General features: G+C 43.5%; 3 protein-coding genes across 6 annotated transcripts; 1 reads left to right on the top strand and 2 right to left on the bottom strand.

The window, feature by feature from the left end:
• Positions 1–798: 798 nt before the first annotated feature.
• ino80e (INO80 complex subunit E) lies at positions 799–4,405 on the top strand. Of its 2 annotated transcripts, none has more exons than XM_066723968.1 (8): positions 799–846; positions 1,277–1,361; positions 1,765–1,835; positions 2,212–2,264; positions 2,479–2,554; positions 2,680–2,797; positions 3,289–3,387; positions 3,559–4,405. In XM_066723968.1, exons 2-8 carry the CDS (start codon positions 1,281–1,283, stop codon positions 3,772–3,774), a joined length of 714 nt encoding a protein of 237 aa, XP_066580065.1. In that variant the 5' UTR covers positions 799–846; positions 1,277–1,280; the 3' UTR covers positions 3,775–4,405. The 2 variants fall into 2 exon arrangements, with proteins under 2 accessions (XP_066580065.1, XP_066580066.1); XM_066723969.1 differs by having other exon boundaries at positions 2,725–2,797.
• On the bottom strand, positions 4,324–8,082 carry LOC136771573 (uncharacterized). 3 transcript variants are annotated; one of them, XM_066723965.1, is made up of 4 exons: positions 7,719–8,082; positions 6,424–6,744; positions 5,518–5,838; positions 4,324–4,756 (listed from the first exon to the last, which is right to left on the bottom strand). In XM_066723965.1, exons 1-4 carry the CDS (start codon positions 7,789–7,791, stop codon positions 4,668–4,670), a joined length of 804 nt encoding a protein of 267 aa, XP_066580062.1. In that variant the 5' UTR covers positions 7,792–8,082; the 3' UTR covers positions 4,324–4,667. The 3 variants fall into 3 exon arrangements, with proteins under 3 accessions (XP_066580062.1, XP_066580063.1, XP_066580064.1); XM_066723966.1 differs by having other exon boundaries at positions 4,324–4,735; positions 7,719–8,081; XM_066723967.1 differs by having other exon boundaries at positions 4,324–4,735; positions 5,527–5,838; positions 7,719–8,079.
• Positions 8,083–9,023: 941 nt separating this feature from the next.
• LOC136771950 (endonuclease domain-containing 1 protein) lies at positions 9,024–11,556 on the bottom strand. The gene is made up of 2 exons (XM_066724538.1): positions 11,033–11,556; positions 9,024–10,305 (listed from the first exon to the last, which is right to left on the bottom strand). Exons 1-2 carry the CDS (start codon positions 11,327–11,329, stop codon positions 9,688–9,690), a joined length of 915 nt encoding a protein of 304 aa, XP_066580635.1. The 5' UTR covers positions 11,330–11,556; the 3' UTR covers positions 9,024–9,687.
• Positions 11,557–14,294: the final 2,738 nt, after the last annotated feature.

Raw genomic sequence — 14,294 nt, forward strand, 5'->3', positions numbered from 1 at the left:
GTTCTCACCCACTGTGCTCACTGTACTCTGGTGAGGTGGAGGTCAGTGTCTAGTGCAAAGAAGAACCCCGCACAGTGGCAGTGGTAACATCATAAGGAACTGTGTATTACTTTTGTCCCTTGGAACATGCCTCTGTCTGCTGTACACACCTGGTAGTCCCCTATGACATGCCCTTACCCTCTGCTATATCATGACTACACATTAATGACTGAATGACTGATACATTAACAAACTATAGCCTACAGACACTACACTACTATAACTAAACTACATACTGTAAATTCACCACTTCTGAGGGACACGTAAAAGCAGCTTAATTAGTCTTAGTGGATATTATTATTATTATTATTATTATTATTATTATTATTATTATTATTATTATTATTATTATTATTAATAATAATAATAATAATAATAATAATAATAATAATAATACTTACATCTATGTATACCAACTCACAAACTACTGTCATGAAAATGTGCATGTCTTCTATTATACTACAGCTACTTCCCTTAATTTGACCCACTATTACTGATAAATACTGCTTCTAATATTATAATACTAATGCTACTACTGCTGCTGCTACTTCGATTACTGACAATAATCTACATACTACCATACAAATAATACATATCCAGTAATATGCAAAAAGTACTTCTTAAAAAAGTAGATATTATTACATAATATTAATTCTTCAGTCGAATAACAAATTAATAGAATTAATAGGAAATATTTCAAATCACAATCCCTAAAACTACACTACCCACAATCCTCAGCGGTGGCACATTTCCGTCGCCGGAAGTGCTATAGCGGAAGTAAACAGAAGCGGAATCGCGCGCTGCGAGGTGAGTTTATTTACTAATGTTTTCCAGCGCACGTTTTACAATCCACCTACAGTTTTACCTACTGATTGTTTCACACTGAAAACAATAAATACATCCAGATATGTTTAGTACTTATAGAATAAAGAGTTACTAGTATTACGAGTGTTTGCGAAACTGACATTTCTTTCATCTTTTGAGTGTGGATTTCCAATTGATTTCCTGATCTGTATAATCATTTAGAAATGCAGTGTTGCTTTTAAACAGCATCGCGTTTTAGTCTAACATTTTAAAAAGCATCGCAATACTATTTTTGCCAGCATTATTTTTGGCCAGCTTACATGAATGGAATCAGATTTTCTCGGTTAATGTTCAATGTCTAATTTTCACACGCCTAGAAGTTTAAAGGTGTTTCTTTCATATATTGGCCTATATCTGTATATATTTCTCCAAGGAAAATGAATGGACAGTCCGAAATCGAGGTGGACTACAAGAAGAAATACAAGAACCTGAAGAGGAAATTAAAGTTCTTAGTTTATGTAAGTGTGCTTTTGTAAACCTACCCCCCCCCCCAGCCTTAAAGGTGTTTTTCCCTGACTAATGAGATGTGTATCGACTGTTTTCATGTTACGAACAACTGAATAATGAATGCATGAACAAAATAAACCCCAAAATCATTTCTGAGAAGAGTATCACTTTAATCTTATATATTAGGGATCAACTGAACAATAATCATTGACAATATAATTGTTAATAAGACACTCTCTCTTCTCTTTGTGGTATTAAGGTTATATAGCATGCATTCGGCTGCACTTTTATTGGTTCATGAATTCAAGCCAGCGCCTTTTTCTCAAACATAACAGAAATGCTGGACCAGTGCTCATTACTGCATTAGGAGTCCAAGTGTTTGACTTGCTTTGTTGTGTTTTGGTTGCTCTTTAGGAACAGGAGTGTTTTCAGGAGGAGCTACGCAGGGCCCAGAGGAAGTTGCTAAAAGTGTCTCGTGATAAAAGGTGAGCGACTTTCTTTATTTGTAACCCACCCATCTCCCTGACAGCTCTTAGTCACACACTCACCCCCCCAGCAGAATCCTTGTCACAATCAACACAGGTCAGGTGGGAGACAGCGGACTGGACTATATTGCCCAAATTACACAGTGCTGCGGGGGATAGCAATGCAACACAAAGTGATACACCAAGATTAAGATTAACACCAAACCATAAATTGTTTATGTTCCAATAGGAAGTACGGGGTCTGCATTTAAAGCAACTGTGAGCTAGTTAGGCCCGTGTGAAGAAACACAATTGTAACTGTAGTCTGGGCTCTGGTTGCACATTGGATGCACGTGGAGAGTTTCGTTGAACTGTCGTTGGGGTCTTTTTCTTGCAGTTTCCTTCTGGACAGACTGCTGCAGTACGAGCACGTGGATGATGATTCTTCAGGTCAGTGAAGTCCGACTCCTTTTCATTCCTATCTTGAATTCTCTCTTTTCGAATCAGAAACTTAAGCAATCCGTCACCTGTTTTTAATTGATCTAGGTTTTTTTTGGGGGGGTGGGCGGATTAAATTATTCCATTATTAAAATCAAGCTTTAAAACTCACTTTGTGCCCCCTTCTGAGAGTGCTGCCCTTTGTGTGTTTTCTTGTCGGCTGCAGATTCAGAAGCCACAGCCTCTTCTGAGAACAGCGACGCAGAGAACCAGAGGGCCACAGAGACTGTGGGGGTGAAAAAGTGAGTGAGTAACACAGAGATTGGGGGATTTGCCTCCATCGGTCACTTTGTCCGAGTCAGATGGGACGCAGAATGGGATTGATGGATTGGCTTGATTTGGATTTTTGTTTTTGGTTGATCTCCAGGCGGAGGACCAGCCCTCACTTACCCAGAGCCCCCTCTCCTTCCAGCAGCCTGTCCCTGCTGTCCAGGACCACCTTCCCTTCCCTGCAGAGCGCGGCAGGAGCCCCCTACCTCAACACGGTGAGTGACTGCCCCCTCCCCCCTCCGCCGCTCCCATCCCACTGGGTCACACAGAGACTCTGTACTCTTGCCACATTTCGTTTCCTCTGGACCCAACTGCCCTTTTCAAGTGTGTATTAAGCAGGGGGTGGGGGGTAATCCACGTCCACTTCTCAGTGAATTCGCAGAGATCTGATGAATTAGAGAATTCATTATTCCTTTCCCCTTTAATATGGACCATTTTTAAACTTCCCAGCAGCCTCTACAGCACCATCACATCACGAACAGACCACATTCTTATTATTTTTATTCCAGTTTGTATTACTGTGCCATTCATTTGATTAACTTTAAGTTGGACGTTTTTGTGTTCTTCACTTTATACATCTTCATGGTTGCCCGTGCATTCTTTGATTTGACCATTTATCGATTTTATTGGTGTCCCTTTCTTTGTTTCCGTTTGTTTTTCCCATTTGCCACTCGTTGTCGCTGGGCTGGTAACTCCAATGCTGTAGCTGCCCTTCCCCCCTGAGTATCTAGCGCCCTCTGCTGACACAAACAAGAAGGAGAAAAGATCAAAAAGCAGCAAACACAGGAAGCAGACGCCGGGCAAGGTACGGTACTCCCTGCAGACCCACACGTCTGAGCGGCTGTTCGGCAGCTTCAGTCGTGGCCACACTCGTTTATTTTCAGTGATGTGTGTTTTGATTTTCGTTGTGATTGGCTATGATTTATGCTCTCATGTTTGTTTGATAGGATTTAATTATTGTCCTCGTCCCCTCCAGGTCGTGGTGCCCCCGCCACCGGCTCCCTCCCCGGGCCCCTCCTTCCCCGTGGCTGCCGCCGCCCCGGCCATGCCCCCCCGGCCCTTCAGCTGGGTCCCCCGGCAGATGCTGAGTGGCGATGCCCCCGAGGAGGGCAGCGAGGGAGAGAGTGACAGGGAGGAGGAGCGGGCGGAGGGAGAGGAGGCGGAGCTGGTCATCGACATCCCCAACGAGTGAGAGGCCGGGCCCCCGCCGGACTGCGCCCCCGCTGGACTGCGCCCCCAGCCAGAACACTAGGAGAGCAGAGGGAGACTGGCAAACCTAAGCAGCTTAATTTGAAACCTGTTATTCACTGATCTATTTAGTTGTGTACAAGCTCCAGTTAAAATGGTCTGCATAGATTATTGATCTCCTTTGAAAAGAGGTCGTCCATGAGTAGGTGGAGTTTAACGGATGGTATTTCTCCAGCTGAACACATCAGTGAATAACATGGTTTCAACTGAGAAGCGTGAATACTTTCTACTGCAGCTGGGCATTAAGGTTTCTCGCTCCCCCTGCAGCTTGGCTCTTGGAGAGGACCTGACCTTTGTTCTTGCAAAAGTTGGCAGAACTGTGATATGAGTGAAAATATTAAAAAATACATAATAATGAAAAGGAGACCCAGGAAAGCTATATATTTTTCTAAGTTCAACAACCACTGCTTAACTGTATTGAACTGTGTGTCTGTGTGTGTGTATTTCTGTTACTTGATCATGAGCCCCAGAAAAGATTGAATACAACTGCAGGTTTCTAAATTCTCAATTTATTTAAGGAATATTTCTGCAAAGGCAACAAGTTTTTTTTTTTAATAAAATCATTGAAAATAGATGATACTGTATGAGACTTTTTTTTAATTATTATTCCGCAACAGCACTGTTTTACAGTCGATATGGATTAGAAAGGCAAAAAAAGAAGACGGTTTAGAAATGCAGGGATACGTGCTGAGCCTGGATCAAGACTGTAGAATACACTGGTGGCTGCTGGGACATGACGCAGAGGTCAGTAAGAGTTTAGACAGACCCGAGCGATGGATCCAGACGAGGGTTCTAGATCTGCATCCATTGCTCGGGTCTGTAAAAAGATGTGGTGATTCACAAGAGGGCCTCTGTAGGATCGGGATCTTTGCGGTGCCGTTCAGCAACGTCTCTTACCCGTTTACCTGGGAGGAGAGAAAACAGGGCTGAACGAATTGAGATTAACTTCATGAGCATATTTGTCCTGTCATAGTTTTCATTTTATGATGACATCAAAGCAATCAAATCCACCCATCTGTTGCCTGCAAGTGACTGACTGTAGTCTTGGCTTTTATTTTGTCTTGGATTAAACCTCGGCTGAAACAAGCCTCCCACTTCCAAAAAGTGTTTTGTTGTGTAATATTAGTTTAATAGACTAAGAGGGTTGCTTAATTGCTTAATTGGGTGTTTAACCAAATTAATGCAGACACTATGGCTAACGGCTTATAACCAGTATCAACACTCGCTTATAACAATGCCTGCCCCTCCTCCACACTAACGAGACCTCGTTTCAACACTGTGTCCTAAGGGTAGAGTGCAGTCATCTAACCAGGTCATCGAACCTCTTGGTCAGCGGGGCCCAGCCCTCACCCTCGGGGCCCCACTGTCCTGCTCGGTTTTGATCCAGCTGTGCTCTCATTGACTCAATTGAACTAATTGGCCTAATCAGAGCTTATTAATAATTTGAAATGGTTACAGATTTAAAGATAAATATAAAATTATATATAAGTCACCTGGATTCTCAACCTTTTTTTAAGGTAATCTATTGTAAACATCCATTTAGGCAAGTAATTCGTTCCATTAAGGTTTTAACAAAGGAACAGAGAGCCCAGCTGGAACAATGGCTGGTGTGGCCCCAGGATCAGGGTTGTGGTTCATGGCCCCTCTGTTATGAAACTTTTTTTCTTTTAATTGAATCCGTACACACCGTCCTTACCGGTCACTGTCAGGTGAAACCTCTTGCTGGAGATGCACTTCCTCCTGTTCCACACCTCGCAGCGGTAGTCCCCAGAGTCGGCAGCACGCAGGGTGGGGAACACCAGAGAGCGATCCTGCTTGAGCGTGGCCTGGGCCCGCAGGGTCTCGTTCACCAGCTCCGAGGGCTTGGCGGTGTTGTACAGTATCCCCGGCCAGCCCTGCTCCGGGTACTTGTACCAGCGCACGTCCCGCCCGGGGCTGTGAATGCAGGACAGGGACGCACGCTCTCCCGCCCAGCCCGAGACGTGCACGGAGACGGCCTCGGGGCAGACTGCGTCAGAGGGGCACAGAGAAGATGGCACATTGCTTATATAGCATTCTTAAATCACTGAAGCGTTCACCCATTCCTATTCATATGAAGCTCATATACAGGTCCATATTAAGGAGAAATATCCTCTCAAGAATGAAGAGCAGTGAATGGATTGTTTACATCTGAAGTTACTTTACATTAATACATTACTAAAGGTAGTGGCACTGGATAAAGATATCTGCTAATAAATCAATAATAGTAAAATATAGTGGTAGCGGTGGAAGTAGGCCTAGTTAGTGCTGTTCTGAAGTGCAGAGTGTTGGGGGGGGGGCGTTCACAAGATTTTGGGGCTCCCTTCCCTGGCTTCAGACCCCTCTTTGTTTCCCTGTTCACTGAGATTAAGATCTAGGGATCACATCACTAAATGGGAAATATCTGTGATGAAAGACCTGAAGACTTTCAAAGGGCCCCAGCAGTCCTCTGTGTCTGATTGGGCGGGGATGTGTATGTCTAATTGGGAGGGGTCCTGTATGTACTCTGACTGGGAGGGCCCCTCTATAACATTCAAGTCATTCTGAGCAGCAGCAGTGTTCAAAACCTGCTTACCGGTGAACTGGATGATGCGGTGAGTGACACACTGCCCGTTGGCCCACACCTGACACATGTAGTGTCGTGAGTCACGCAGCTTGGGCTCGGAGATCACCAGCGAGGAGTCAATGCGCGAGAGCCTGGCCCGGCCCCTCAGGTCATCTGGCACAGCCCTGGACCGGTCCTCCGAGTCCACTAACAGGTCGGCCACCCAGCGCTCTGAGTACCGGTACCAGTGCACAGTCACAGTCGGCCCTGCTGAGTTCTGATCGCAGGGCAGAACCGCGTCTTCGCCCAATGAGCCCGGAACGGCAGCAAAGTCAATTACTGGGCATGGCGCTGGAATTTAATCACAGGTAGGGCTTTACACCATATATATATATATATATATATATATAGCCTACATACAGGGTGAGTCACTATGAAGTTGCATACATTTATTAATTCATGCAATTAAATAAACATGCTCACTTTTAAATGTAATTTTGGGGTTGTGTTTTTTTAGCATTTTTGTCTTGTTGACCCTTTGATCCCTAGAACTAATGTACAGCATGGGTTTCAAATGGGGCAAAACCAGACACCTGATGCAAACTCATCTCCTATAGCATATTCAGGTCACTTAAAGCACTCATTTCAAAGTGATAACATAAAAGGCAACAATCTAATCCCTTCCTGTACCCTGTACAAAGATATGACTGAAGTGATTCTGTTACACGAATCAGGCTTGACAAATGTCTGCAGGCAACATCTTATCAGCCCCTTTTGAAACTCATGCTGATAGTTATATGTTGTAAAGCGATGATATACTGTATACTGTATGCTCATGTAAAACTTATTGATAGTAGTCTTGGATAAAGCTATCTTCCAAAATGTTATTACAATCAGGGAATTCGTGCCCAATTAATACAATAACCTGTTTTTGAGAGATACAGTGCGTGGTTTCAGAACAGCCTCCTGTGACGTCACACAGGCATAGTCTACTGTGCTTGAAGCCACCAAACGCAACACCTCTTCACCCGTCCCACGCTTTCCTATTACTAATCGTCAAAGCGTTTGGCCTCAGACCGAGCTTCAGCAATCAGATCCCACAAAACTAAAAAGTAAAAGTAGTTAATTATGTTTATCAGTGGCAGCTCAATAAACCTTTATTAAGTTGTGACATATGAGATGGGGGTCTTTCCTAGACCGAGGCTGGACCCCTGAACATTAGTGTATCAAGTTTGTTTTAGATACATTATTATTATTATTATTATCATTATTATTATTATGATGATGATGATGATGATGGTGATGATGATGATAAAATACCTTACGTTTATAGGCGGCGAGTGGAGCGAGTCTCCACAGCAGCACCAGTAAGAGCAGGTTCTCCCGGGCAGGAGCCATTCCTCTCTCCTCGGGTGGGAAAAACACCAAACCGCAGGCAGCCGGGCTGTGTGCTCCTGTGGACGCCGGTTCCAGCCGCTCCTTTGCGAGCAGATAGGAAGCAAGAAAAAGTCTCGCCTTTCCTGCAACAATTTCCTCGGGCTTGTCTTTATCTCGCTTCCCAATCTCCCGCAGACCTTCCCAGCCCGTCCTCGGGAAAGGGCGACCCTCACGTCAGCCCCATTGGAGCCACAGCACGACACTGGCGCTCTCCTCGCGTCAGACGGGTTTCTTGTGCTTGTGCGCTCCGGGCTTTCATTTGTGATCATTATTAGGTAACTTGGGAGACGCCTTCACCTCGGGCGACTTGCCTGGTTTGCCGAGCAGCGCTGACACTGTCGGTGGGAGAGGGTGGATCAGGCGGGAAGACGCCGTGCAGGGCGGGAGCTTACTGTTGGGGTCTTCCTTCTACCTTGTCATTCATGCATTTATCTATTTATGTTTTTGTATTGTGGAACTTGTTTATATATATATATATATATATATATATATATATATATATATAAACATCCTTGCCTGGCCTTATTTATTATTCTGTTTACCACATGACAGTTAACGTCCTTTGTAGTATCTGCTCAATGTCACTGGTTTTCTGAGCTCAAGTGATTTATAGATCTGTGTGAGAGTCAGGGTTTGAGGACTCTGGGTTAGCTGGCTGGGGCTCAGAGCTGCTCTTCCTGTGTGTGTGTGTGTGTGTGTGTGTGTGTGAGAGAGAGAGAGAGAGAGAGAGAGAGAGAGAGAGAGAGAGAGAGAGAGAGAGAGAGAGAGAGAGAGAGAGAGAGAGAGAGAGAGAGAGAGAGAGAGAGAGAGAGAGAGAGAGAGAGAGAGAGAGAGAGAGAGAGAGAGAGAGAGAGAGAGAGAGATGTGTTTTCCAGATATGCCTAAATGGCCAGACAGGAAGTGCAAATGCACAGCAAACACACACACACACACTGGTGTACTTGGGTGAAACAACACACAGATATACATGCAAACACAGTCACACAGAAACTCACACATAAATAAGCAGAAGCATACATCCACATAGACACCTTCATGCCCACAGTCACAGAAACACACTGAGCTCTGCACAAACAAATGGCAAATTCAGAAATTCGCCTTTTCTAGGTGTACTCTGACTAGGACAATATTAAGCCGACAGAGACAGTCATCACAAGGTATATTGTCTGTATTTTTGTTTTTCTTGTCTTCTGTACACATAGACAAGCTTTAGATCACTGAGGGTTTGGGTTTAAAAATGAACAAAGCAGGTTGTATAAAGAATCATTAGCATACATTTATTTAGCAGTATCTTTGATATAGGAAAGATTCTTGTAAAATGTCACTCAAGGTACAGTAAGCAATTTAAAGTGTTTTAATAACAATATGATGATATTTCCCAAGGACAATACAAACAAACCCCAGGGGAATGGCCTCATGTCTGGGCTGGCTAAGGAGCCGGCCAGCTGGCAGGAGAGAGAACATTGTTATATATACAAACTATATAATGATGGCACTTTTAAACTCTAAAAGCAAAAAAACTAGTTTTTAAGCTTACAGATCATAGAGTACACTAACCAACTCAAGCAGGAGATTTTTAAGGTATATTATTCTGGTAAAATGCACACATTTAATGAAATACACAGAGAAACCAGGCTAGTTGTAACTGGGGCTTTACAATCTGAAACCAAAGTAATTCTATTGATTCAGATCTATTGGATAAATTAACATTTTAAATAGTTGTCTCACCAGTCAGCTGATGTAATGATCTGACCAGACTTACAAACACACACACAGATAAAGCCAGACAACCAGGTCAAAGTAACCCCCCCTTCACAGCATCCTCCGTCACAACACAGTCGCTCTGCTCCTCGCCCCTCAGTCGCCGGCCCCCGAGCAGCACTCAGAGAAGACATGCACCGGCTCCCCCAGCCTCTGCTCCAGGTACTTCTCCAGGATCTTCAGGGGCATGCTCCTCACGTCGTACCCCCGCACCGTGGCCCTGGCGCTGGAGTTTACGGGAACTATCTCCTGGCTGCTCAGGGGGTCGTTCCTGCCCATGGCGGCAAACGTGGGGAAGGTCTCCTGTAGACCTCCGGGCAGGCTGTGGTTGTAGGTTGGGCAGCAGTAGGCCGACCACAGATACTCGGGCACGGCCACCCTGTTGTTGATGGACCTTGGCTGGGCATAAGGCAGCTGCCCGGTCACAACGAAGGCCGGCCCTGTGCAGTAATCCGTCAGCCTGGCTCTCACTAGGGCCTCCAGCTGCGCCCAGGGCCCCCCGTTGGAGCCGGCCTTTTGGGGCACCACATTGGTAAGGGTGAAGGTTGCCTTCTTGTCCAGGAGGTCGCGGTGATGGAGGTTGGGGCTCAGGTGGCCCTTGGTGTAGGAGGAGTTGGTGTAGTCGGGCAGCACCGCCTGGCTGTCCAGTACGTTCTGGTCCAGCACCTCTGGAGGGAATGGCTTCATGTTTGGGCTGGCTGAGGAGCTGGCCAGCTGGCAGGAGAGAGGACATGTTTTCATAAATATTGTTATATAATAATGCATCCATTCTGACAAAACGTTAATGTCTAATTGATCGCCATTAATAACAGGGGTGATGTAGGAGATATTTGGGAGTCAGTGTTGCGTACCACCCGTGACAAGTGCTGTTCCTCGGGTTATCCAGAACTTTTTTGCCACTGGCCGCTACACGGATAATTTAGGTTTGAATGAAAATCCCAGTTCGGTTTATTGCAAAAGTCTGTTCCTGTTAAAAGGGAAACATGACTGAAGGACTTTCAGCACAAGGAACTGATCATGACATTGCTGGAGCACATGCTGTCATTTGCAATACACATTCCATACGATAGGGAACGATAGGGAATGTACCGTGCATCAAGGCTTCCCAAAATGATCTTTCTTTCCAGGATAAGTTACTTATTTACTAGTGTTAATGACAAGATATTGTTTTATGCCTTGTTGACAACTGTGATTGTATTATTTTGGTCTTGGAGAGCAGGGGTCTCCTGGAGAGCTACAGCACGGTTACATTGTATAATTTTGCATTGCATTGTAATGCACTGTATAACTGTGATATTGTATCACATTCCACTGTATGGCATTATGGTATTACATTGCATCACAGAGTGGTGAAAATACACTATTTACATGTCACAACAGCCTTAACCTGGTCAATCAGCCCCTCAACTGCAGCACACTGTGAATATCTCCATCCACTCACCTGTGGTTCATACTTCCACTGGGTTGGGGGCCTCTTCATGCCCCCGGGAGTGAATATATACGCCGAGTACAGAGGAGACCGCCACTGGCTGCGATACAGACTAGCAAAGCGGTACTGGTTCTTGTAGCGCTGGCAGATCTTCGACCACCCCGGCCCCGACCCCGACCCCAAACCTTTGGGGGGACTCCCCTTGTAGAAGAAGTGTAGGCAGGGGGAGAAATTGCCAACCTCCCCCCGGACACCCCCCAACAAATCCACAAGGACCAGAATGAGACAGATCACCCATGAAAGAGGCATACTGACTGGGAGGAGAGAAGGACTCCTTGATCTCCAATGTGCACCAGCCTGTGTGTCACGATCCTCTTCACTGACTCTGATCTGTGCAGTTCACATATATATAAGCCCAAGCCGAAACTCTGTGCTGACCACACATCATTTAAGTCATGGTCAGGTTGTTAATTTCTCATAAACAGAAAGAACTCAGATAATTATGCTTTTTTTGGTCTTCCTTCCTTATTCACCACTTCCCCTGATGGGGCCTCCAGTTACTGGACTTGACTGTGGTCTGCGAGGACAGTTTCACCATAGCAGCTCAAAAGGAGTGACTAGCACCAGTTGCAGGACAAACACAAAAAACAAAACTTAAGTATTGAGTAATGTGAGTATTGAGCTCAGCAGCAGTATTTTCCCTTTGCCATCATATTGTATTGCCATATTTTGTTGACTTCAATGGTTTGTGCAACACACTGAAACTCAAGAAAGGGCAAAAACGAATGGGAAACTAGGAATATGTTGTACATATGGACCCTGGGCCTAATACAGCTTGTGTGCAATATCTGCCACAAGGTAGCATATGACAAAGGACCTGTATATCCAACCATGCTAAATTATTCCGATTAAACAGCTGTATGGATTATCTGAATTCACTGACCAGCATAACAGCGTAAACAGGTTGGTCCATACCTGATCAAAATTCATAACAGATGGGAGCTTTCAATTTCAGCTTCAAGTTTAATGACATATACATATTGGGGGACTTTCGTTGTTTTTCATGGCAATCACTATGTTTCATAGCGGACAGTTGAAGACAAAAAAGAATCCAATTGCAGTCATATAGGAGACTTTGGTTCTAGCATAAGAAGAAATCACTTACGCTCCACTGTCAGGATACAGATTTTTATGCATCAGATATTTAATAATATTTGGGCAAGAATGATAGTGTAATACACAATTAATTTGAAACAGGTGTTACACAAATATACGACTGACGTCAGAAATCGAATGACAACAAAAGCACGCATGTATCTTATTTATGGCTTATTAAGATATATGATTAAATATTATTATTATTTTAAGTGTGCATGAAACTATTAATGACAACTAAAAATCTCCAGTGCTTTAAAAGATCTCATTCTGTTGTATCTTGTGGTTTTAGCAAGGCGTCTGTGGGACATCGTCAGAAGGCACGCCTCCACTCTATTTTTACCCAGTGTGTGGGGAGAGAGAGAGAGAGTGAGATGTTTTTCAGGGTGAGCTGCTTCCTGAAAGTGCCCCCCTTAACATAGATAAATTGAAGCCTCCGATAGGTAGACCAATACAGACAACAGATGTTATGAATCTTCATCTTAAAATGCAAAAACAAATTTGCATTCATATTGATTTCTTGTCATTATACAGTCCAGCAGACATTTCATATATTGGCAAACCATGGCAATAAAACCCTGTAAAGTGAAGAATGAAAGCAATGAATAGAGGAGAGAAGGGCTGGTATCTTGAAATTTGGCAAACAACAACAACAAAAGACATTGGTCTCTAGTTCTGTCTCTTCTTGCCTCTGTATCCATTGCAGTGTATCTTTCCCTGAAGGCAGCTGGTCTTCCAAAAAATGATGACGAAAGCTATTATTATTATTATTATTATTATTATTATTATTATTATTATTATTATTATTATTATCCAAAGTGGATTAAATCGATTTGGACCTTGGTTCTTTCATTGCTTTGGTGTCCGTGCATGTGCCCCTGGCTATAGACGGCTCCAGAGCGGGGAAAAGGACACTGATGGACAGGGTCAGCGCCAAGGCCTAATGTAAACCAAGAGTATCGTGTGCTGTGAATTAAAAACCTGTAATCGAACAAAGGAGCCTTTCTTGAAACCAGACAACTGCTACTATTTATTACTATTATTATTATTATTATTATTATTATTATTATTATTATTATTATTTATATGTTATGGTAGCAGTGTTCTGAGAGAGAGACAGAGAGAGTTTCACTTGCCACATGGTTCAGCCGGACAGAACAGACAGTCCAGGACAGTACTGACAGTCCAGTAATTAAAATATATAGTCCAGTAGATTATGGCATTGTAAACGACTAATTCCCCTCTCTCTGCTTCTTCACTGCCATCAGTACTTGTACACCTGTGTTGAGCCCTGAAAAGCACACCCTGCACCACTAGATGGCGATTTTCCTCTTTGAGAAGGTAGTTTGAAGACTGAAAGCAAAACCCATAGTACTACTGCTACTATTACTAATTATAATAATCATTGTCATTATTATTAAAATCAGTACAAGGTACTTTACAATATAAAGGACAACCATGGAAGCACTAGAAATAACAGAGGCCTTATACACAAAACAAATACACAAGCAAGCATGTTCAGGAACAAATAATCAAGTATATAAATATTTAAATAAATTAACAAAATACGTGGTGATCAGCTGCTACCCATTATGGTAACACTATTGAGTAGTGTTAAAACAATTCTGCCCGACCCAAGTCAACACAGAGTGACACACAGTCCCTCTTGCTGTGTGTGAGTGTTGGGGTTGACTAACTGGCTGGTGAGAGACCTCTTTATCACACCTGTATTAGGTTATCTTGATGCAAAATACAAGACACAGATTCACACACGTTACTATTTTAATAATATATATTTTTTAAAATGTTCAAAGTAATTTCCTGCTATATCATTTCACTTTCTGACCTTTTTGCTGCTTGTCTGATCTTTTATTCTGTCTGGAGGGGACTAGTCATGCACACCCAGAGATCTATCCTCTCCTGTAACAGACTGTCATCATCGAGGAGTTCGTGTTTTTCATGTTTCATTTATTTATTGTGCTGTGTCTACCTTGCAAAGGGTGCTATACCAGATAAAAATCAATTGATTGATATATATTAAAATGTGTTTGTTCCAATTGTCTGAAGTTTATTTTATTCATATTCCCACCGAATCCTGATCTAGTATCAGTGTAGTTGA

Source organism: Amia ocellicauda, chromosome 15, assembly GCF_036373705.1.
Source record: "Amia ocellicauda isolate fAmiCal2 chromosome 15, fAmiCal2.hap1, whole genome shotgun sequence".
In the NCBI taxonomy this organism is placed as follows: Eukaryota; Metazoa; Chordata; class Actinopteri; order Amiiformes; family Amiidae; genus Amia; species Amia ocellicauda.